General features: G+C 36.6%; 1 protein-coding gene and 1 long non-coding RNA gene across 10 annotated transcripts; one reads left to right on the top strand and one right to left on the bottom strand.

The window, feature by feature from the left end:
- Positions 1 to 363: 363 nt before the first annotated feature.
- Positions 364 to 24,874, bottom strand: IRAK4 (interleukin 1 receptor associated kinase 4). Of its 9 annotated transcripts, none has more exons than XM_045587930.1 (12): positions 24,799 to 24,874; positions 18,308 to 18,477; positions 15,104 to 15,249; positions 14,140 to 14,316; positions 12,680 to 12,840; positions 11,726 to 11,790; positions 8,646 to 8,760; positions 8,176 to 8,285; positions 6,329 to 6,512; positions 5,112 to 5,174; positions 1,808 to 1,966; positions 364 to 1,673 (listed from the first exon to the last, which is right to left on the bottom strand). In XM_045587930.1, the coding sequence occupies exons 2-12, from the start codon at positions 18,466 to 18,468 to the stop codon at positions 1,638 to 1,640; spliced, it is 1,377 nt and encodes a 458-aa protein (XP_045443886.1). In that variant the 5' UTR covers positions 18,469 to 18,477; positions 24,799 to 24,874; the 3' UTR covers positions 364 to 1,637. The 9 variants fall into 9 exon arrangements, with proteins under 9 accessions (XP_045443886.1, XP_036310418.1, XP_036310417.1 ...); XM_036454525.2 differs by lacking the exon at positions 24,799 to 24,874 and adding an exon at positions 24,313 to 24,730; XM_036454524.2 differs by lacking the exon at positions 24,799 to 24,874 and adding an exon at positions 23,765 to 23,975.
- On the top strand, positions 2,954 to 5,505 carry LOC123653179. The gene is made up of 2 exons (XR_006742827.1): positions 2,954 to 3,149; positions 5,303 to 5,505. It is a non-coding gene; the product is annotated as an uncharacterized LOC123653179 (long non-coding RNA).
- Positions 24,875 to 24,883: the final 9 nt, after the last annotated feature.

Genomic DNA, 24,883 nt, shown 5'->3' with positions numbered 1-24,883 from the left:
GATGTGCCTGCAAACAAGATACCGTACATGCCCTTGACTGGAATCAAACCTGGGACCTTTCAGTCCATAGGCCGATGATCTATCCACTGAGCCAAACTGGTTTTGGCAAACTTAGGAGAAATTATTTAAAAAATCAATTCATCACTACTATCCAGCACTCTCTGTAGTAAAACAAACACTGAGGAAAATCGAGAAATCCAGTGACAGTACTCTGAAACCCCTGGTGTACACAATTTAATACCTATCAACTCCTTGAGTGTGAGCAGAATCTGTGAACATGATGGTATATCACCATGGGAGAATCACCAAGGTAATATCTGTATTCATTTCTTATAGCTGCATAATAACTTACCATAGACTTAGTAGCTTATAGCAATTCATTTATTATGTCACTGTTCTGTATGTAGGAAGTACAGGCACAGCTCAGCCAGATTCACTGAGGGTCTCGCAAGGCCGAAACTTCAGTGTGAGCTGGGACTTCAACATCATCTGAAGTCAGGGGTACTCCTGTAAGCTAATTTAGGCTGTTAGAAGAATTTAGTTTCTTGTCCCAGCCAGAAGGTAGCTCTCATGAAAAGCGATCCTTAGGTCTTAGCCAATGTGGCCTTCTTACAACATGGTAGCTTCCTTCTTCAAGGTCCACAGGAGAATCTCTCAGACTTCTGGCAAGAGCTCACCTTCTTAGGTCAGGCCCACTCAGCACAGTCTCAGATTAGTCCCTCAAAGTCAGCTGATTAGGAATCTTCACTGCATTGCAAAATTCCATCAACTTTGCTATGTAACAATCTAATTATGGCCATATCATGGGAATATCATCTGGGAATATTTGGCTTGTGGTGAATAATTGCTTAAAAGACCTCATTGTGGCCTGGCCGGCATGGCTCAGTGGTTGAGCATTGATCTATAAACCAGGAAGTCATGGTTTGATTCCCAGTTGGGGCACATGTTTGGGTTGTTGTGGTCTTGATCCCCAGTGTGAGGTGTACAGGAGGCAGCCGATCAATGATTCTCTCTCATCATTGATGTTTCTATCTCTCTCTCCCTCTCTGAAATCAATAAAAATGAAAAAATAAATTAAAAAAGAGCTCAATGTGAACATGACCCTATAAAAAATTACTGTAAAATTTTTATAATCATCTATATAAAATTTACATTTTATGTAACTTTATAAGTACTTTGTAAATATTCTGCACCCTTTTATTTTCACAACTACTTGTCAGAGAGGTACAGTAAGTATAATCCAATGCTACAGGTGAGAAAAAAAAAACAAGCTCAAAACAGCTAAGAGACTGACCATAGCTTTTTAGAAAATTAGTAGTGGAGCTGGGCCTTTTCATTCCAGTCCTCTTTTTTGCTAATCCTGTAGTTTTCAAATTGTGTTTGGTGAGGTTCCAAGAAGACATTTTAGGGATTACTGCACAAATCGAGGGTGGCACTAAGAAGTTCGGGCCAAGCGTTGATATGGCAGCTCTACTTTTGTTTTGTATGTTGGGGGTTCTACATAAGCTTTAATAACCACTGTACTGCATCACGCTGCCTTGTTAAAAGTAAAAAAGAATGTTTATCAGAACATTTAGCCTAGAAAATGGTTTTGATAACTGTATATTAAAATGCCAAGAGTCTATTTTACTAAAGTTTTAAGAAGCCATCATTTCTTGCAGCAGCTGTTGGACCTTTTATAGAGACAGAGAGGAAAATAAACAACAAAAAGAACTGTATTAAATAGTTGTTTTGAAATGCACAATTAAGGAAAAAATGACAAACCCACCTCCTTCACTAATTTTAAATAAGTATAAAAAATTAATACCGTCTTAATGTCTGGTCTCTTATTTTTCTTTTCATTCAGACATTGACTGGCAACAGAGTACATAGTTTCAATGGAAGTGAAATCAATGTCATTCATCTTCTTATCAACATAATCTTCAATTGTCTTTTCTTCATCTTCAATTTCTTCTTTAATATCTAGCTGTAAAACAAGTGTTAAAACTTTGAGTTTCAAATGAAAGTGAAAACAATCAGAACATAAATCTTAATTGTTTAGTCTACTTCATAATAATATGTACTCTTTTTTTTTAATATATTTTTATTTATTTCAGAGAGGTAGGGAAAGGGGGAGAGAGAAAAAAACACACATCAATGATAGAGAAACATTGATTGGCTGTCTCCTGCAAGCCTCCTACTGAGGACGGAGCCCACAACCCAGGCATGTGCCCTGACTGGGAATCAAACCCTGACCTCCTGGTTCATAGGTCGATACTCAATCCCTGAGCTACACCAGCTGGGCTGTAATCTTATTTTATTGTCTACTATTAAAACCTTGTTAAGAACGGAAGACATATAGAAGAAACCTTATCTATTTATACATACATACATACATACATACATACATACTGTACCTCCTAGGTACTTTTCATTTGCGGTCTAATTTTTGTGTTTATGCTACTGAGCTAACTGTTGTCATGCTCCCATTTGCAGCACTTACTAGGCTGCCAGCGCAAGGTGGTCTGCTTCTTGATTTGCTCCTGATAACACAGTTCCAACTTCTGAAAACAGACTTTCCTCCCCTCATTCAAACTTTTCTGTAAGTACTCAAACTGTTGAATCAGAGATAGAGGAAGGAGGAAAAGGAAGTCAGAGCCATGGGGAAAAAGTAATGAACAGGGAGAGAGGAATAGGACTAGGATGAGATAGTGGGTGGAGCAGTGGACCCAAAAACATATAGCCAAGTCTTTTTTTTTTTTTTTTAATTGATTTTTTACAGAGAGGAAGAGAGAGGGATAGAGAGTTAGAAACATCGATGAGAGAGAATCATCGATCAGCTGCCTCCTGCACACCCCCCACTGGGGATGTGCCCGCAACCAAGGAACATGTCCTTGACTGGAATTGAACCCGGGACCCTTCACTCCGCAGACCAACGCTCCATCGGCCGAGCCAAACCGGTTTCGGCTATAGCCAAGTCTTAATCCCCAGAACCTGTGAGTGTGGCTGTATTTGGAGGTGGGCCCTAAATCCAATGATGAGCATCTGTATATGAGACAGAAAAAGGAGAAAACAGACATCGAAGAGATGATGATGTGATCACCGAGGCAGAAACCGGAGTGATATGGCTACAGGTCAAGGCATGCCAACAGCACCAGAAGCTGGAAGAGGTAAGGAAAGATTCTCCCCTAGAGACTCCAGAGCAACGTGGCCCTGACAAAACCTTGATTTCAGACTTCTGGCTTCCGGAACTGTGGGAAAACATTTTTTGTCATTTTAAGCCCGAGTGTGCAGAAATTTTTAAAAAATACAATATATATATATTTTATTGATTTTTCGGAGAGGAACAGATAGTTAGAAACATCCATGAGAGAAACATTGACTCAGCTGCCTCCTAAACCCCTCCCTCCCCACTGGGGATGTGCCTGCAACCCATGTACATGTCCTTGACCAGAATCGAACCCGGGACCCCTCAGTCTGCAAGCCGACGTTCTATCCACTGAGCCAAACCTATTTTGGCTAATTTTTTTTTTTTTTAAGGCAGTCCTAGGAAACATACAGATGGCAAAGACTATTTTGTGAGGTGGACTATAAAGTCTCCAGAAACTCTTTCAAAAGAAAAATTTTGAAAATATTTGGGTAATAGCATAATATAGTGCTATGGTTATACTTTCATTAAAATCTTATAACTTTATAGTCATGTCACATTCAAACCTTAAGAATAAGTCACAGAGTATAATCTTTCTTGAAGTATTATGATTTTCACTATTATTTGAGGATTCATAAAACTTGTGACTGAGATGGATTCTATGTCTTTCTGTATTACATCCTTATTCAAAGCAAAATTTCAAGGCTTTTATAATATTTTGAAGGAGAAAAAAAGTCTCAGGTGAAAAGATGAAAAATTTTAGGCCTTTAGACAGGCAGGCCTTGCAAAATGTAAGGTAGCAAACTACTACCTTGTTTTTTAACTGTCCTCTTGCATGATTACTCTACACACTCTCTGCATAATTCAATCCATACCCAAAGCTTTATCTATGCCTATACACAAATGACTCAGAAACTGCATCTCTAGCCTCGGTTTCTTTCCTGACCACCAACCACCAATGAGACAGAGAATTTTAAATTTATGTGTACCATGGTAAAAAGTTCATTATAAAAATAATAACTTTTACAATAATACCATGTTCTCTAAATATGTTTTAATGTGAAGTATTATATAACATGTAATTTTGCATTACTACATACCCAGGAAACCATGGAAAGCTTTATAATGTAACTTTATAATATAAAGTTTTAATCTGTAGGAATATTGTAATAAATATATATTTTATTTCTCATGGTTTTTCTTAAATGACTAAGTACTCAGCTCTTGAGCATATATAGTATATTTTTGACTTTCTAATCCCCTTCTGGGAAAATAATTTGGTAAACATACATTGTCTGAATTTGTCACACTGGTTTGTCCCCTTAGAACACATTAATTAGAATAAAGTCAGTGATGTTATTTAACTAATTTTAAGAAAACCTTATACATGGAAGCAGATATTTCTATAAATCTTCAGTTTTATAAAAAGAGCCTCTAAGTTCTTAATATCTACTATATAGGGAAAAGTGGGGAGTGGCATAATTTTCCCACAGCGTTAGCATTCAGTTAGCCTATTTGTGTAATTGTCAATGAATGTCTAATTATAACACATAGGTGATGTTTTCTATAACTTTATAAATAAAATACTTCATAATATAAATGGATAAAGAATTTTTGCTAGGAATTCTATTCTGATGCAAATTTGAATAGATGAAAGCCATATTGTTTTTCCCCTTAGAGCTGAAAGACTGTTAATAATCACTCTGAAAGTAACAAGTAAAAATATACTGGAGATGACCTCAGAAATCATATAGGTCTATTCTAATTTACTCACAAAGAAACTAGAATACAAAATATATGTGTCTTCCAAGCTTCACAAATACTTCATAGTAGAGCTGAAATTAGGAATATTTGATCCTTTCCATATGCCACCATGTAATTACCAAGAGAAAATGACATTTCTAGATATCAAATTTACCCACATAAATTTATATTACACATGCAAAGAAAAAGGACTCGAGAAAAAAATGAGTCTTTCAATTACCAACAACTGAGGTTCCCGGTGTTCATCCACAGCTGGAAGTCCAGTTATTATTTCTAGTAAAACCTATGAAGAGAAAAAACAACAAATCCATTAATGTCACACTCTAGGCAAAATATAGAAACTAGAAGGTATATAAGTCTTGATTATGAAATCTGGTTAGTCATTTTCACACACTGCATTATGTCTTTTAGGCATCAAGGCAGAAAGAACATGAGCTGTGGTCATTTCTCAACATCCTTTGAAGCTTCACTGACACCATGGATCCCACCCACCCCACAAGCAGTTCTTGCTATTGGCAATTTACTAAACAGTCAGCCCCACTCAACATGTTCTGGACGTACCTTTCCCTGTTTTGCAAAGAAGTCTTCATAAGAATAATTTTCTTTGGCTCTTAGGAGAATATTATTTTCTAAATGTTAGGCACATCCCAAACCCTATACCTTAAGTTCACAGTGCTATGATGTTAAATTTCCATGTATAAAACACACATGAAAAAATAAGGACCTGGAGGGAATTATGCTAAGTGAAATAAACCAGTCAGAGAAAGACAATGCCATACGATCTCACTAATATGTGGAATCTAATGGTGAACTACTCAATTTCCCCAACTACCTCCACTCACTCCTCATTCCATCTTAAGTTATCAGGCATAGATTGGTAGATCAGAGAATGCCAAAGTGTATTTCTTTTAAAAAATACTTCATTTTTAAATATGACACTAAATTACATACTGTATGACATTTATTTTAGGCATTAATTTACGTTTCATACGAATTCATAAGGATAGTGTAGCCAAAAATAATTTCTTGCAGTGATTTCAGAAATCAATATAAAGGCTTTACAAAGATGGAGAAGTTTTTATAACTTTCTCATTTAACTAAAGGTTAAAGTGAAAGTTTACAGAGAGCTATGCAAGGCAGGTGTATTCAAAATATTCTACTTAAATTTCATAATTATTACCAGAATGATTGATTATTGTTATTGATTATATATACTAGTAGCCCTGAGCACAAATCCTCCATAGCTCTCTGCCTGCTGCCCCCCCTCCTGTAGCTCCCTCTGCCTGCCTCCTCTCCTAGTTTGCTGCCTTGCTCCCTCCTATAGCTCTCTGCCTATGCCCCACCCACCTGCTGATCCCTGATCCTGTGGTTACTTCAAGGTGTAACGACCACTTGCATATTACATCTTTATTATATAGGAGGGTATATGAAACTTACCACACCAAAGCTGTAGATGTCAGATTTGGGTGTTATTTCTCCTCGCAAAGCCTCAGGTGCCATATAAGCTGTTGTTCCCACAATTCTGCTAGTCATGATTGTCTGGGAAAACTTCTCAGAAGCCCGTGCAAGCCCAAAGTCAGATATTTTGGCTGTAAAGTCTTCATCTAGTAGGATATTTGCACTGAAAAAATATGTTAAATTTGCAGAGAAAAAAAAATTATTAAAAATTTTTAATGTTGACTATTGCAGATATCCTCCCTTTGCTCACCTCCAGTCACCTCCACATCTACCTCTCTCGGCCTTTACGACACTATTGGCCGTGACCATGGGGTATGCATATATATTTTTTAGATAATCCATTCACCTTCTTTATTCAGTCACCTCACCCCACTTCCTTCCCCTCTGTCACCCGCCAGTCTGTTCTATGTATCCCTATTTCTTGTTTCATTTTGTTCCTCAGTTTACTTTGTCCATTAGATTCCACATGTTAGTGAGATCATACGATATTTGTTTTTCTCTGACTGGTTTATTTCACTCAGCATAAAACTCTCCAGGTCCTTCTCAGGCAAGTCAAATGGTTCCTTAAATAGCTGTGTGAATATATATATGTATGTATGTATTTACAGAGTATAACATGTTATACATCATAAAAGCCTGTGTAAATAAATCTAGATTTCAGATTAAAGCTAAAAAAGAAATGACTGTATATTATTCCCTTTTGTTTTAGAAAAATGTTAAGAAAATAAAATTGAAATAATGCTGATCACATTAGTGAGAGATATTTTCATTATTTTACAAATAAGTTATCACAGGGTCACTTCCCTTAAGGTCTGCTAAAGCACCATTCTTAACTCCTTTTGTAACATTTCTAAATTCATTTAAAAACAAATTTCTAGCTCAAGTATCTCAATTTTTCATTTCTTTTTTCTTTTTTGTACTATCTGAAATCTTTCAAAGAAGAAAGACTAAAGCTAAAATGTCTTCATTCATCATATGCATTCACTCATACATTTACTTTCATTCCACAAAACTTACTGAGGACTCCCTATATATTATAGTATTTAAGCTCAGAGCGGGACATGGAGGAAATCTTCAAATCTTGTCTGTGACAAAGGTATATGCATAAATATTTTTTTAATCCTCACCTGATGATATATTTTTATTGATTTTTAGAGAGAGGGAAGGGAAAGAAACATCAATGTGAGAGAGAAACATTGATTGGTTGCTTCCCTGACATGACCCACCTGGGGATCAAACCCACAACCGAGGTATGTAGTCTGATGGGGAATCAAACCCACATTTTGATGTATGGGAGGACACTCCAACAAGTGAGTCACCTGGCTGTGGCCATGCATAATTTAAAAAAATCCAATAAGTACACCATATTGGTGATATTAGGTACAAAATGCAGAGAGAACAACTATATGAATAAAAGAACTGAAGAAAATTTGAAGGAAAAATGTGCTTAGTCCTGAATAATTATTAGAAATTGATGGTTAAATGAAAGATAGGCATTTCAGTCAAATGGAGCACCATGAAATAGTGATAAAAAACATAAAAACATATGACCAATTTCAATAAACTGGTGTTCAGGCTTGATCTTTTGGGTCATGACCTGACAATGCAGTAGTAAATAAGTAAGTACTGGTACAGACAGGTTAAAGGCTGATCAGGAGGGTTTGTAATAAAATCAACAATAGACAGCCAGGATCTAAGTAAAGGCAGAACCCTGGGGAGAAAAAGGACATCTATAATCTGGGAGTGCTCTAGATTGAGACATGCATGTGTGTAGAAAGAGGGAGGGCAAATTATTTAAAGATGGTTTTTCCAAAAGTAACATTTACCTTTTAATATCTCTATGAATTTGATGGTTTTCATGTAAAAAACTGATGCCATTAGCTGCACCCTGAGAAATCCTGCATCTCAAGTGCCAAGAAAGTGGTGGAGTACCATCCTTGTGAAGTAAAAAAAGAAACAAACCAATTTAAAAAATAGGAGGATAAAAATACCAACAGATAACAGAAAATGTTCCTAAGCAACTTTTAAACAGGGGTTAGCATTTCTCATTTCATAATAGAAATATGTAATATTTTACATTTTAGTATATGTGCTGCCGAAGCGAGCACAATATTTTACATTTTAGATGATCACCTAATAGAATGGTAACCCCTGTTTTTTGCATGACAAATGTATAATTTTCATAGTGCAGGAAAAATATTAAAATTGATGCAGTTTAAATGATTCTGCATTAAGATGTATATCAATATTCAACAGAGAAACAGAAAGCCAAAAATCTGATGAACAAATATCTTACCAGGCAAGACAGTCTGTCTAGTAATGAACCGTTAGGCATGTAAACATATACTAAGCAGAGGTCATCTCCATCACTTGAGAAACCAAGTAGTTCTACTAAGTTTTCATGTTGGCACCTGTGACAAATAATTTTTCACTCAAAATTATTATTATATACATATATATACAGCTGTATGTTGGAAGTTATTCAGTTTAGAGCTTTAATAGAAAAAAAAGATCAAGAAAACAATATGTTTAATATCATAATATGATATATGCTTATATATCTTTCTTATGACTTGATGATCTTCTGCAAACACTTCCCTTTTGATCAACTAAGAAGCAAAACATCTTCCTATTTTATAGTAAAAGTTCAATAATTCAGACCACTGGAACTTGTGATAATTTGGTTAAGGACTAGGCTGATGTGTACTTTTATTTAGCACAATTTTCAATTATAGCACAAATAAGATTTTATGAAATCCATTGAAACCTGTACGAAACCCTGCTCTAACACAGTGGTTGGCAAACTCATTAGTCAACAGAGCCAAATATCAACAGTACAATGATTTAAATTTCTTTTGAGAGCCAAATTTTAAAATTTAAACTTCTTGAGAGAGAGAGAAAATTTAAACTTCTTCTAACACCACTTCTTTAAAATAGACTCGGCCAGGCTGTGGTATTTTGTGAAAGAGCCACACTCAAGTGGCCAAAGAGCTGCATGTGGCTCGCGAGCCGCAGTTTGCCGACCACAGCTCTAACACATCCAAAGCACTACTGATTTACAGACATCTGGTCTTTAATCACATCTAATCTACACATTTCTGATATTTCATCATATCTGATTATTTGTAACCTAACTTGAGTTTCTTTATATATGTGCCAGTAAAAAAAACTAAAGAGAGCTCAAGTGTAACAAAACTGCAGACATATGCGATACAGCAGAAAGAAAACTGGACTCAGTGTTCAGTGTTAAGTTTAAAGTCCAGCTCTGCCACCTCCTGGATACATGAACTATAGCAAATTAACAACTCACCAAGTCTTAGCAAATTTGCCTGCTGAAAGTGGATAATAATAACTATGTAACATGGATGCTGTGAGAATTAAATGAGCAAATATATGAGAGCCTTCACAGGTACCTAGAACATGATAAATATTCCATCCTTTGCTTAATCATTTGTTCATTCAAATTGATCTATAATTCTAGCATTTCGTTATTTCAAATCAGAGTTTGGTTTTAAATCAGTCTATCCTCAAAAATATTTTATAAAGTGCAAATTAAAATGACAAATTCTCCATGTTCCAACAAATGAGCACATTTTAGAAATGAGTAGATAACATATGCTGAGTTTATACTGTAGGCACTATAGTAAATAATTTACCTGCTTTGTTTATTTATTCCTTACAATAACATAATGAAGAAAGAACTATTATATTTTACTTTATAGATGAGAAAACTAATGGATATAGAGTTAAGAAATGTGGCTAAGGTTATTCTTCTAGTAATGTCCAGAGATTGGTACTTATTAAAAAATAGTAATAATGTTCAATAATGGTGAGGTAGCAGTGAGGTTTGAATTGTAATACATTGCTGATAAGAGAATTAATTATCATAACATATGTAAGGCCATTTGGACATATACTTGGAAAGTCTTTAAAAAGTTCATGAATTCTGAACTATAATTCTTCTAGGACTCTATCCTGATGAAATAAGCAGAGTTGCATTTGAAGATTTATGTACAAAGAGATTTAAAGGAGCTTTAATTCGTAATATTGAAAATCAAATAAACCTACTAGGGCAAACTCATTAGTCAACAGAACCAAATATCAATAGTACAACAACTGAAATTTCTTTTGAGAGCCAAATTTTTAAAATTTAAACTTCTTCTAACGACACTTCTTCAAAATAGACTTACCCAGGCCGTGGTATTTTGTGGAAAAGCCACACTCAAGGGGCCAGAGAGCCACATATGGCTTGTGAGCTACAGTTTGCTGACCACGGTAATAGGGTAATGATTAAACAAAACATAATCCTTATATATGACAGAATTTTATACAATAATTTAAAATATTTTAAAATTATTTTTAATGACTTGGGGAAATACTATGCAGATATCATGAAGAAAGTACATCAAATATCAACAGAGGTTATCTCTGATATGATTAGGAGGTGATTTTTATTATTTAAAAAATATTTTCCTGTATTGCCTAGATTACCTATTTGAAAAAGTTACTTTAGGATTGGCGAGTGGGGGTAGAAATGAGGAGAACAAATTGAAAAAGTGTTTTAATTTTTTTTTTATCACTATGCATTATTTTTACTGAAAATAAATTAATTCCAGTCTATTATTTCTTTCTTGAGGTTAAACAACTAGAATTGGTGATTTATAGCAATGGCTCTAGTAAAATTCATATCAAAAGCTCAAGCTCTGGAATCAAACAGATCTGTATTTGAAATTCAGCTCTAATATTTACTGGCTATGTGAACTTTCTAAATCTCAGTGGGGAAAAAATGTTGAGAGGGAGGTTATAACAATTATTGTTAGGATTAAATGAGACAATGAACATAAAATATACTGTATACCGTCTTGTACACTATGTAAACTCAAATATCTATTATTGCAATTATTAGAATAAAGTTCCCAATTTGTTTCTGTTACTTTTCCAGATGATGCCCAACAATTTTTAAGCGTACTGGGTCAAGGCCTTCTAAGCACTCTGGTATATAACACTTCCCATACCATAAGTTATGGGTGTTAACTTATATCTAAGAGCCCATCATACTATACTTTTTTTCATGCCTACAATTTATCTCTCATAAATCCTGAGAGTAGAAAACATGATAATGAAAGAAAGTTGAAATTCTATAAAACTTTGCTATGTTTTAAATTAATGACTGCTGTTCAATCTACAGGCATATGGGTATGTTTAGTTATGGAATTGCAGTAAAAAAAAATTTAAGTTGCTCTAATCTAAACCCTTTATTTAATTTGTATATATGTAAAAACATCACTATTTCACAGTACCCTTTGGGCAAGAAACCAGATCCCTCATTCCTTGCCATGCTCTTTTCCAGAGTATCACACCGCCAAATAAACTTACTTTGCCATTACTTTTATTTCTTGATCAAACTGTTGTTTCAATTCTTCATTGCTAATGTCAACCACCTGAAAGAATAATATACAATATAACACAATACAATAACCCTAAGGTTCCTAATGCTAGAACATGGCTAAAGAGATCAATTGTCTGACACTACTTTCCTTAAAATAGCAAGGCATTATTCTCCCCATTTTATAGAACAACTGAGAACTAGTGACTTGCTCAAGGTCCCATGGCTGGTTAGTGGAAGGAAAAGAATCTTATAAACCAAGTAAACATATAAACCTCACTGAGTTATTATGGGAGTGAAAAAAATAATATGAAACTTTACTGCATAAACATTTTGAAAAAAAAATTCTGTGGAGCAGAAAACATGTTAAAGGCAAAAAGAAAAATAAAACCTGCAAAAGTATTTTTAGTATATATAACAGGGTGACTCTCTTTGTCATATTAATATGTACTATACTGATATTTAAAAAATATAACAACAAAACAATAAATAAAAGATGAATACCCTAACAGATTATTATAGAAACAAAAGGATATAGAAAAGAAAATTTTCATTTTTAATGTACATTTTATAAACTTTATTTTTAAATGAGAAAATACAAGAAATTTATTTCTATAAAATGTTCTTAGCATCTTATAATTTTAATCTTTATTATGCATGAAGCACTATGTAAAACTGGGGTTCTCAACTTTATTTTGTGAATCTCCCATAATTGTATGAATAATGTTATGTATGTGTGCATAACTACATTTTGGGTAGAAATAGGACCCATAGCATTCAGCAGAGTTTTAAATCTTAAGAACTACCAGCTTATAATGATGTTTATTTAAAGAAAATGTGCACTGAAATAACATGTTTCCTAAAGATTAATTTAAAACTTATTTAGAGCACAGTAGGAAGTAACTCTTCCTTTAAATCTTTTTATCCCTGGGAACAAAACTTACTGCTGCAAGCCTCTTCACAGCCACAGTTCTGTTGTCTACATAGCCTTTATAAACAACTCCAAATCCGCCCTCGCCCATTTTGTTGCCACCAACAGAAATGGGTCTTTCATCAAAGTTATTTGTGACGTCCTTCAATTCGTAAAATGAAAAACTGTGAAAACCTATAATGTCAATAAAGTAAGGGGAAAAAGTGCTTCAATAAAAGAGTGGTTTTAGCAATTCCAGTATTTTATCAATTTAAGTATTTTATGTTTAAATATTTATTACTTTGGATTAGGCACAATGAGAGAGAGCAAAACGATTTTTAAATAAAAAATTTTAGTCACTTGTTTTCTTCATAAAAAAATCCTTTCAAATTATGTAAATATTTACTTATGGACTCTACTCACTAATAATATGACTTTTACTTAATAACAATAAGTAAAAGATGAATACCCTAACAGAAATGGAAACAAAGGATATAGAAAAGAAATTTTTTATTTTTTAATGTATATTTTATAAACTTTATTTTAATGAAGATGGTGCCTAATAAGTCAGGAGAGGAAAAAACTACAAAAGAGCTATTGCCAGTGTGCACAAACAAAAGGAGGAATTTGTTTTTAGCAGTAATGGTCTTAATGACAAACCACCAGTACAGCAATTTTCAACCTTGTTCACCTCACAGCACACATAAGGTAATTAGTAAAATTCTTTAAAATACAAAAAGAAAAAAAATTTGCCATTCTGACAAAAAAATTAGGAACAATTTTTCTTTGTTTTATATTTATTTTATTTTATTTTAAAAAATATTAATATATTTTATTGATTTTTTACAGAGAGGAAGAGAGAGGGATAGAGAGTTAGAAACATCGATGAGAATCATCAATCAGCTGCCTCTTGTACAACCCCTACTGGGGATGTGCCCGCAACCAAGGTATATGCCCTTGACTGGAATCGAACCTGGGACCTTTCAGTCCGCAGGCTGAGGCTCTTTCCACTGAGCCAAACCGGTTTTGGCATATATATATATATATATATATATATATATATATATATATATATATATTTTTTTTTTTTTTTCTTTTTTAGAGAGAGAGACAGAGAGGGATAAAGATAGACACATGGATGAGAGAACATCAATCAATTGCCTCATGCTCGCCCCCTACTGGGGATTGAGCCAGCAACCCCAGGTATGTGCCCTGACCCGGAATAGAACTGGTGACCTTTTGCGTCATGGTTCGACACCCAACCACTGAGCGAGCAACACTGGCCAGGCAAAATAGGTATACTTTTTATTTATTCACACTATACAGCTATTGATGTATGGGCTATTGTCATTTTTTTAACTTTGACAATGTAAGGGAAAAGAGGTCAATGCCTCTGACTAAATAGTCAAGTATTGCATGTTTTAAAAATTATTTCAGCACATTGGTTAAAGATCGTTGCCCTAGTCAATGGAATGCACTGCAAATGTTACTTACGCGTATCACTAACTTCTAAACTTTCTGTACTGGAGGAGTCAGGTGGCGTATAATTTTGCTCAGGATTCCGCACAGGTTTCACAAATGACCTGTCTTTATTATAGAGAGGCATCTGATTCTGCTCGACTGTTACAGCTTCTTTACAAGGCAGCGTTTTAACAGTTTTGGGAACAGCATCTGCCAAATGAAGTAAGATACAAGTCGTCCCTCCGTAGAAATAGTGAAAAAGTTAATCTAGAAACTTGGTTCATTTAAGTCATTGCAGTTTCAACCATTAGCCCCATATTCTCACAGCACACACAGAAGCTACCTAGTAAAAATTTTGTTTTGGTAAAGACAGGTAAGGCAGTGTTTTCAAAAAATGGTCTAGGAACCACCTGCATAAGAAGCACTGAAGTACCTGAACCCAAATTCCAGAATTCCAATAATGATGTCTATAACAGAGCCCAGAAAGCTACCCGTTTAAAAAAACCCCAGATGGATCTTGTGTACACCGAGAATCACTGGTGTTAATGACATCAACGGGAAAAGGAAAAGTCATGGGGAAAGCAACAAGACACTAATTCACCAGAGTACAGTGTAAGGAAATCATGAACCACAGAGTTCCATTGGGGTGGAAGTGGAGGGTGAAAAAAAATAAAAGCCAAAAACACCGCCCCTCAAAAAACCCCCAAATAATATCTAATTCCCATCCTTCTAAACTTCCTACTGGCACCAAACTACCTTACTTTAATGGTGGTGTAGGACTCAATCATGAAGCCTCCATCTCTTTAACAGCAAGCAAGTCTGCAGAGCCCTATGTCTGGGGTGCTTGTTAAGAGTTGGGGACAGATGAAAGAATGAAAAGGAGTCTCAAATGTCAGGCTCAGCTGCTATGAGAAAAAGTGAGAGTAAGAAGAAATGCTCCTGTTTTTGCAGCCTGTTTTTCACCCTCATTGCTGATGCCCTAGTCATCTCAGTTTACCTGGTAGCAAGAGACTCGCAGGGGCAAAAAACTCATTTTGGATCAAAAGATCCACAAGATCACCAACTGTGCAATTTGTGGTGCCCCAGTCAAACAGTAATTCACTGGTGGGACTCTTTCCAGTTTGAAGTAATGCTTCAAATCTCCTTAAAAGCAACAAAGAAAGAAAATTAGTATGTAAATGGAGTTAACATGAAAATAGGAATCAGTCCCCCTATTCCTTTCTCTGACAGCTCCGCCTGTAATGTTAAAGAAAAGGGACAATAATAAAAAAATAAAAAAAAACCCAGCTAGGCCCTAGCTGGTTTGGCTCAGTGGATAGAGCTTCAGCCTGTGGACTGAAGGGTCCTGGGCTCTGTTCCAGTCAAGGCACATGCCTAGGTTGCGGGCTAGATCCCCAGAAAGGGGCGTGCAGGAGGCAGCTGATCGGTGATTCTCTCTCATTGATGTTTCTATATCTCTCTCCCTCTCCTTTCCTCTCTGAAATCAATAACAATATATTAAAAAAAGAAAAGAAAAGAAAAGAAAACCAGCAAGAATTACAGAAAATAGGAAAGATAAACAGAAGAAAAAAGATGGTGAAGGTGATGCTAATATGTTAACATACAGAGCAGTTACTGAGTATTTGCTCAGTGGACTACAGGACGTACACATATGAACCATTTTATTCTGAAAGACACTATGAATATCATACTAATTTACTAATGAGAAAGCCAGGCATGGAGAGGTAAAGTAAGCAGCTCATAGCCACACAGCCAATAAGCTGTATCTAAATTAAGATCCAAATTCCGATTTCACTTGATGTAGGAATGTGCTCTCAACCTGCAAAGCTCTATTACTTCTCTAGCAGAGTTAATGATATATTATAATATACACTGAGGGGGACAGATTATTATGATCTCTGAATGTATATCCTATATAATAAAAGGCTAATATGCAAATTGTCCCCCAACCAGGAGTTCAACTAGCAGGCAGGCTGACCAACCACCCATGTCCCCTCCCCCTGGCCAGGCTGGCTGGATCCCACCCATGCACGAATTCACGCATACATACACACACACACACACACACACACACACACACACACACACACTGGGTGGCCAGATTATTAAGTGTTCAGAGTTCATAATAATCTGGCCACTCAGTGTATATATATTATATATTAATTCTGCTAGTAAGATGATTTTTAACAAACCTGTTTAAAGAAACAGAATATACATAAACTTGGAGAAGTATTCCTTTGATCTTTACTATATTTCAGTTAAATTTTAATAACATTAGTTTTTCATTCCCACTTCTTTAAAAACTAGTTTTGAAAGGTAACATTTAAAAACTTACATTTTCTTCCAATTTTTTTTATTTTGAAAAATTCCAAATAAAGTAATACCATGGACAACCATTTATCCTTCATGTAGTTTCACCAGCTGACCAATTGATAACATTTTGTCATGTTGTGCTCTTGCATGCGTTCTTTCCCTGTCTCTCTCTCTCTCTCTCTCTCTCTCTCTCTCTCTCTCTCTCTCTCTCTCTGAGTGTGTGTGTGTATCACATTTGAGGCACATAATGGCAGTTTGTACTATTACTGGTGACACAAAGTTTGACTACTTGGTTAAGAAGGCATGTTTCAGATTTTTTCTCTTTTTATAGAGAAATTTCTCTGTTTTCCCTTCATAATTCTTAAGTAAGCTGTGGGTAATAATTTCATATCTCATGCAGCTCTGCTCATTAATAAGCTTTCACTTTGTGTTTTGTTTTGTTTTTTTAGCCCTTACTAAGGAGCCTTGTATGAACCAATTACTCATTGGTAGTTGTAAACTGGTAACTTTCTAATTCTATCTTTCTTTCAAAAATTATTTGCTTTTTCTTCCCACCACCACTGTCTCATCTTCCAAAGTTTTTAATAGTAATATAAATAAACTATCTTAAAAAATAGGCTGGCAAGCTCTAAACTGAAGCTTTTTCTAAGTAATTTAAGATGTTCATCCTTCATATGAGGAAACATTTCCTGGAAGGGAGTCATAGTTTTAGGTTAATGCCAAAAATCACAAATATATTTCTTTTCCTCTCATTTTTGTTAATCCTCATCCAAGGATATTTTTCCCACTGAATTTTAGGGAATGTGAAAGGAGAGGAGGTGGGAGGGATGAAGGGAATGAGAGAGAGAGAGAGAGAGAGAGAGAGAGAGAGAGAGAGAGAGAGAGAGAGAGAGAGGTTGACTGGTTGTCTCCCATGCATCCCATGTGCCCGAGAGGATCAAACCTGCAAACCAGGACACGCCCTTGCCCGGAAATGGAACCTGTGACCCTTCGGTGCTCAGGTGATGCTCTAACCACCTAGCACACTGGGCAGGGCTACATTTCCAAAGACAGGTTTTGATATAGGTTTGAGCTGAAATAACTGACCACAATAAGATCTGCACTTATATTCTATACTAAATTAAGCAGAGATGAATAGAAAGGAAGAATAGAAATTATCTAAAGACAGTGTTGAGAAATCCTAGCTAAGAAATAAAAATTCTGTTCATAGATGTATACATTTATGAACAACTAGAAAATGCCCATTTTAATTCCCAAAGTACACTGCTAAAGTGAATTAGAGATTTATACACATAGAAGTTTAGGTTCCAGAATCGTGCTAGCAATTCTTGTGTTTTTAAAAAAATATATTTTATTGATATTTTACAGAGAGGAAGGGAGAGGGAATATATATAGAGAGCTAGAAACATTAATGAGAGAGAAACATCAATCAGCTGCCTCCTGCACATTCCCTATTGGGGATGTGCCTATAACCAAGGTACATGCCCTTAACTTGAATTGAACCCGGGACCTTTCAGTCCACAGGCTGAGGATCTACCACTGAGCCAAACCGGTTTCGGCTGTGCTAGCAATTCTTATAATATTTTTGTTACTTCAAACTGGAAATGACAGTGTAAATCAGACTGAACTGTACTCCTTGGCTTGCTAAACAGAATCAAAATAAAGTGGGAATCTTAATTCTAATCCAAAAACCTATTTGCAAGATCGCAATATTAGCCTAGCTAATGAAACAAAACATTGCAAAACAAGGGGGAGGTGCTTTTTACCATTATCTCCACTGGGGAGACGTTTATTTTTCTGAACTGCAATATTAGACAGCATTTATATCTATCAGTCATTCTAGATTGTGATGTAATAATTTTAAAAGGAAAAGAATTTTATACATTACCTTATATGAAACTGATTGTATCTATCATCACCAGATGGTTTTTTAATAGCTACTGCTAACTTCTTCCATCCTTCTTGAGGATCAATAAAATCTGACAGCTTTCTAATTAGTCCAACATTGAGGCAGCGCACATATGTTGATGGTGTTACCGGTTTGTTCATCTTCTATTCCTATAATAGCAAAAATTCTCATTAAAATTTTACAGTAGTTTTAGTGATGATATCTATAAGCTTATATATCACTCTGCTATAACATACGAATTGTTAGCAGCTGTACATACTCTATAACTAAGAATAGTCCAAAGACAATTATAGGTGATACTTGAACAACAAGGGTTTAAGCTATGCAGGTCCACTTAGATGTAGACTAGAGGTCTCAGCCTGGCCTGCAGGGATTGGGCCAAAACCAGAAGTCCAACATTCCCCGAGGGATCCTGGATTGTAAGAGGGTGCAGGCCAGGCCAAGGGACCCCAATGGTGCACGAATCTGTGCACTGGGCCTCTAGACTGCATATAAGATCTTTGTTTAATCTTTTCCTGCTCTCTCCCCTCTCCCCTTTCCTCTGAGATTCATCAATCTGTTCCATGTTTCCTTGCCTGTGTGTTGAGCATCTGCCCCCTGGTGGTCAATGCACATCATACTACTGGTAGAATGGTCAGTCACTTAGACTTTTATATACAGTATATGAATATTTTTCTATAAATACTGTAAATATATTTCCTCTTCCTTATGATTGCTTTAGTAACAATTTCTTTTCTCTAGCTTACTTTGTTGTAAGAATACAGTATCTAACACAAAAATGTAACATACAAATATGTGTTAATCAACTGTTTATGTTATCTTTAAGGCTTCCAGTCAACAGTAGGTTATTAGTAGTTAAATTTGCAGGAAGTAAAATATTACATGTGGATTTTCAACTGCCTGGGGGTCAACGCCCCAATCCCTACATTGTTCAAGGGTCAACTATAGTTGATATCCTAATAAATTAAAATTGTGGTTTATTTGTTTATCTTCTGGGCTTGCATTTTTTCTCTACCTATAATATCAATTAAGAAATTATAATTTCCCCCCTGATACTGACATTTTATGAGTGAAATTTATACAAAGGAGTAAAAAGTTTACCTTTTTTCCCCCATAAAAAATACTGTGAACAAATTCAGGAATGAAATCTATTAATAAAAGAGATTTATTTTTCGATTTAAAATAGGTTTACCAGTCAGTACATATTTCTATTAAATATTTATAGAAATACTCTTTGGTAGAAGAAATATAAATATCCTGAAATAACTTGTGTAGCATTAAAAGATATGGTCTATCCACCAGCATTTCACATAACTTGCTCTTCCCTGTGATGCCTCCACCATTTTTGAGTCCATCAGCTCTATCTGATCACAATTCGTTCCCTACTAAGGCAAACCCTATGGCTTACCACCTTAACTATTCTCTAGGCAGAGCCTTTATTTCCTCTGTCCCCTTTTTCTTCTGTTACTCCACCTTGGAGAGCTGTAGCTAGGGATAAATCTCACTTTTTTACTTGTACACCAGAGAACCAGATGACAACAAATTGGTGTGAATACAGATTTATGGGGACCCCTTTTCCACTGGGCCTTCAACACAGCCATTAATCCTTTTACTTGTCCTCAATCATTGTCCTTAGTGAACTATTTCACACCTTTACTTCTCTCTATGTGATTTTATTTTATCTCCATGGCCCTCATTCTCCTTCTAATTAATCAAGACACATAGATTCAGATATTCTTCTGCCAATTATTCTCCTCCCCTTTACATTTTTAATTTTAAGATGTCATACAATTAATATTTAAAGAATATATTCATGTCGTACAAAATCCAGAATCTATAAGCAAAAAGTCTCTCTATATCCTAGGCCTCTATATTAGCATTTTCTTCTCTTTTGCCTTCTTTGAATACAATATCTAAGTAGGTTTGTCTGCCCTCAATCTAATTATCTTTCATCACTGCACAATTTATTTGTAATGATATATTTATTTGTTTAGTTGTTTACTGGCTGTTGCCACCATTAGACTATAAGTTCCATGAGTTCAGAGCCGTTGGCCATTTTATTCACTAATATATACTTATTACTTCAACCTTCTATTCATATACTAATATGTGAGAATCTCATATAGTAAGCATTCTTTTTTAAAAATATATTTCATTGATTTTTTACAGAGAGGAAGGTAGGGGGGCAGAGAGCTAGAAACATCGATGAGAGAGAAACATCAACCAGCTGCCTCCTGCACACCCTCTACTGGGGATGTGCCTGCAACCAATGTACATGCCCTTGACTGGAATCGAACCTGGGACCTTTCAGTCCATAGACCAATGCTCTATCCACTGAGCCAAACCGGTTTCTGTATAGTAAGCATTCTTTACCTAAATCTCTCTCCTAAGCTCTACTTACTGCTATCTCCCCAAGATGGTGACAGAGGTAGGCATTCACATTTAATATGACCAGAATTTATTTCCTCCATCTACTTAGTTGGTCAAGCCAAAAAAGCCAGGAATCAGCTTCTTTGCTTCCCTCACTCTTCTTTTTCTTTTATATCTCATCTTTCATTCAATTATTTTGATTTGGTCTTCTAAATCTCTTAATCTTTTTCTTCTCCATTCCTTGATTGTATACTGTTTCCAGGTTTTCATTTCTCCTAGATTATTGCAAAGTTTTCAGACTGGTCTCCCTTCAATTTTTCATTTAGAGGAATCTACTTAACCAAGTAAGAGCACATAATACTTTTCCTGAAAACTCTCAGATGGCTCCCTGTACCTTTTAGGGTCAAGCCTGTCATACGGTAGTACATAAGGCACATGTTAATTTAGCCTTTCCTGCCTCTCTAACTTCATCTCTTATTATTTAATGGCCTGTATCCTATGAGATTACATAGGATAATCTCATAGCAAACTCCTTGCCTGAGCCTAACCATGTCCTCCTGTGCTATTACTAATGCTTGGGTTTTTGTTTTTTTGTTTTTTTGTTTTTGGATGGGGGAGAATTATCCTTAATCCTTTTCATTCATTCCTCTATCTTCCCACCTCACCCAAATCTGTCTTAAGACAGCTCCTTCAGACTGGCTCAGCTTGACATTCCTCCTCTGGGTCCTGTCACACTCTGCACACACCTATTACAACATTTATCCCTCATAACTGTTTTATCCCTGGCTAGACTGAAAAATTTCTCTGTAGCTCCTATTACCAACTACAACAATTTTCAACTGCTGCAAGAATTTTTAAAACATGGAATATCTGACTAGTAGGGGGCACTGACGGATTTACCCTTAGATTGTCAATAGAAAAATGACAACAACCAATACAATAACTGTCTGGTAGGAATGTATCATAATTATACCTTTTTTTTTATGAGATTAGTATGTCACATGAAATAAGACAGCCAGAGAAAGACAAATACCATATGATCTCACTATGTGGAATCTAATGAACAAAATAGAAACAGAGGCATGGGTAGATGGAACAGACTGACAGATGGCAGAAGGGAGGAGGATGGGAGGACCTGGATGGAAGAAGGAGAAGAGATTAGGCAGAGAACATATATGTATAGCCCATGTGGACACAGACAATAGTGTGGTGAAGGCCCGGGGTGGGAGTGAGGTGGAGGGACTGGGTGGAGGTAGGATGGGTGGTGGTGGAAATCTGTAATAATGTCAACAATACATATAATCTATATATCACACACAAAAATCCATTGCACTCTGAATGAATCTTTTATTCTGGATGTGACTTTGATCTTATGATCCTTCTGAAAGAGCCTGGGACACCTCAACCATACCCTGAGAACTGCTGCTTTAATATTTGTTTTAAGACTTAAAGCTTGGCTGAAGATACAAAGTGGGTAGTGAATAGAGTATAGGTTAAGAGGTCAGCTTTGAAAAGAAGGAAACCTCTTCTGAATCTAGCAAGAGGGAAACAGAGGTTTGAGTGCAGATATATTTGAAGGGAGAGAAAGAATTCCCACACAATGTTATTTTCTCTGTGAAGCTGGAGGTAAGGTCATCTAGGGTTAAGTAAAAGAATTGCCCAAGCACCTTGAGGGCCATGGTAAGTGTCTACTATCCCTTCAAGTCCAATGCAAAAGGAACTATGACTTTCCCTAATGTCTTTTGCTTCAAACTGTCACCTGGTTGTTTTTCTATTAAAACAGTTATCATAAGTTACTATTTACTAAAGGCCCAGTGCATGAAATTCTTGCATGGGGCAGGGGCAGGAGGGGTGTGCCTGAGCCTGGCCTGAACCCTCTCACAATCTGGGACCCCTTGGGGAATGTCTGACTCCCAGTTTAGGCCCGGTACCTTTAATCCGGGACTGTTGGCTCCTAACTGCTGGCCTGCCTGCCTGCCTGATCACCCCTAATTCCTCTGCCTGCCTGTCTGATTGCCCCAACCACTCTGCTTGCCTGCCTGATCACTGCTAACTGCTCACCTGCCTGCCTGATCACCCCTAACCATCTCTGCCTCAGCCCCACCAATGTGGCTTCATCTGTAAGGACTTCTGGAAGGTCTTTTGGTTATCCAACCTAATTAGCATATTTTTATTATTACAGATGTGTCTACCTTATCTCCTATACAATCTCCTCTCTGGACAGAGATCCAATTAAATTCAACATTAGCAGCTACTCACAATATTTGTGTTAAATGAGAGACAGACTGTTTTTTTTACATTAAGAAATTCTAAAAGCCTATAGCTTTTGCAGTTGCTCTATGTACATTTTTTTTATTTATTCAGAGTTCTACTGTGTGATTGACAAAGCTCATAAAAGTAGAACTGCTTAGTCATCCTAAAAGCTAGAGCTAAAACATGGGAATTGAGGGGGGGAAAAAAACAGTCTATTTTAAAACCAGCTACCCAATAACTGGGTAGCTCTCCAGCACCCAGTTTTCTAGCAAAGGTGATGGCATAGGGATGCCAGAAAAAGGAAGGCTTTCTATCAAGTCCTCCATACACATATGTCTTAAACTTTTAAATCTCAAAATTTAACATTTTTCTTTAAATACACATTCATATATCACCCCTAACACATATTTGGAAGAATATGCACAAAAATGTTAACCGTGGTTATCTCTTGAAAATGAACTTTCTGGTGGTTCTTTCATTTGCTTTACTGCATCACCAATAATGAAAATAAATGATCTGTGCAAAAAAAAAAAATGTTTTTTTAAAGTATCACCTCTTTCAAAGTGTTCAAGATTATTTTACTTTCGTGTACTTAAAGGTCAATGGAAGTGCAATGGGATAGATTGCTTATAAATAATAAATAAATATCTCCATGATTATTTCCTCATACCATTGATTTTCGTGGCAAAGAAACATCATTCACATTTCCAAACAAGACAACTCAGACAAGAATACACGGTACATTGATAATTGAGAAATATACTAAAACCAGTGTCAGCTTGTGCAACCCAATGGCTTCTCACTCATAGGCACCTTCTGCAACAGACAATGGACTGTGCCCAAAATAGGATTAAAAACAATTCTTGTCAAATGAATTAGTTCAGACTGTGCTTCATTAACTCTCTGATCAGTGGCAGAGAGTGGAGGGAAGATAGATGTTGAGGTTGCAGGGGCCTGGGTTCCAATATAGCTCTCCCACAAACCAGCTGTGACCAGGGCAATAACTCAGTTCACTAGATTCTTCATCTGAAAATCAGAGATGGTAATACCTATGAGTTGCTATTCTTTTTAAAATCAGCAAATGTGAAGGACCTAATCCTGTCAATAACAGGTGATAAAAAAATGCAGTGATAATTATTTCATGGCAGAAGTTATTCTTATATCACATTTAAAAAAATAAATGTACAGAGCTGTATTTAAGCTCAGTTTCCAGCATGGTGGCGAGTGAGGATCTACCAAGAGAGCAGCAATGAGAGGTCTGAGAATATAGCCAAGCTTTTCAGATTGCTGCCAGCCTCGTTTTATCAAGCAAAGCGGCCTGCCCTGTCAGGTACACTTTGCCTGTCTGACATTGCCCTTACCTGATCCTCACATTCCCTCTTGACTTTCTAATTTCCTGGGAGCTTGGAAGCAGGAGAAAGGAGCTAACTGGAATCTCGTGGAGAAGCAATGCTTTCCACGTCCCCGAGCATCGCTGCCGGGTGCTGTCCTCACTTCCTGGTTCTCAGGGGAAGAGATTTCCCAGTCGCGTCCTCGGAACCATCCCCTGGGCGCGGGGAGCGGGGAGCGAGGTCCTGCTCAGCCCCGCACAGCTGGGCGAGGAGGCCCGTCAAGCCCGGGCTCCTCCTGGGGGCGCCTCACTTTCTGATGCCCAGGCCCCCACCCGAGGGTTCACCGCCGAGCAAGCTCTGCCCACGCAGCCTACTTCCTCTCTCACTTTCCTCACTCGGGAGATAAGGCGATAAGATAACGGTCCCTCCACAGCCCGCGGGCAGCGGGCTGGCGGCAAAGGGGCGGGCCTCCGGCCACCGGCGGGGAAGGTGGCGCCCACAGTCTGAATCTCTTACCTGACGGAGCGGACCGACCCTGCCCCGCTGAGCAGGCGGAGGAGGAGCCAGTGCCCTGAAAAGGGGCGGGGCGGGCCCAACCCTT

This window comes from Pipistrellus kuhlii, unplaced genomic scaffold (assembly GCF_014108245.1).
Source record: "Pipistrellus kuhlii isolate mPipKuh1 unplaced genomic scaffold, mPipKuh1.p scaffold_m20_p_3, whole genome shotgun sequence".
Taxonomy (NCBI): domain Eukaryota; kingdom Metazoa; phylum Chordata; class Mammalia; order Chiroptera; family Vespertilionidae; genus Pipistrellus; species Pipistrellus kuhlii.
This window is presented reverse-complemented; position numbering and strand designations above follow the sequence as displayed.

What these genes read in the sequence shown, in the direction of transcription:
- IRAK4 (XM_045587930.1), bottom strand. Translation starts at nt 18,468, where the DNA reads ATGAACAAACCGGTAACACCATCAACATATGTGCGCTGCCTCAATGTT. An exon ending in CTGTGAAGAGGCTTGCAGCA is followed by an intron (nt 11,791 to 12,679) that starts GTAAGTTTTGTT and finishes TTATTCTTTCAG; the next exon opens with GTGGTTGACATTAGCAATGA. An exon ending in GAAATAAAAGTAATGGCAAA is followed by an intron (nt 8,761 to 11,725) that starts GTAAGTTTATTT and finishes TATTTGTCACAG; the next exon opens with GTGCCAACATGAAAACTTAG.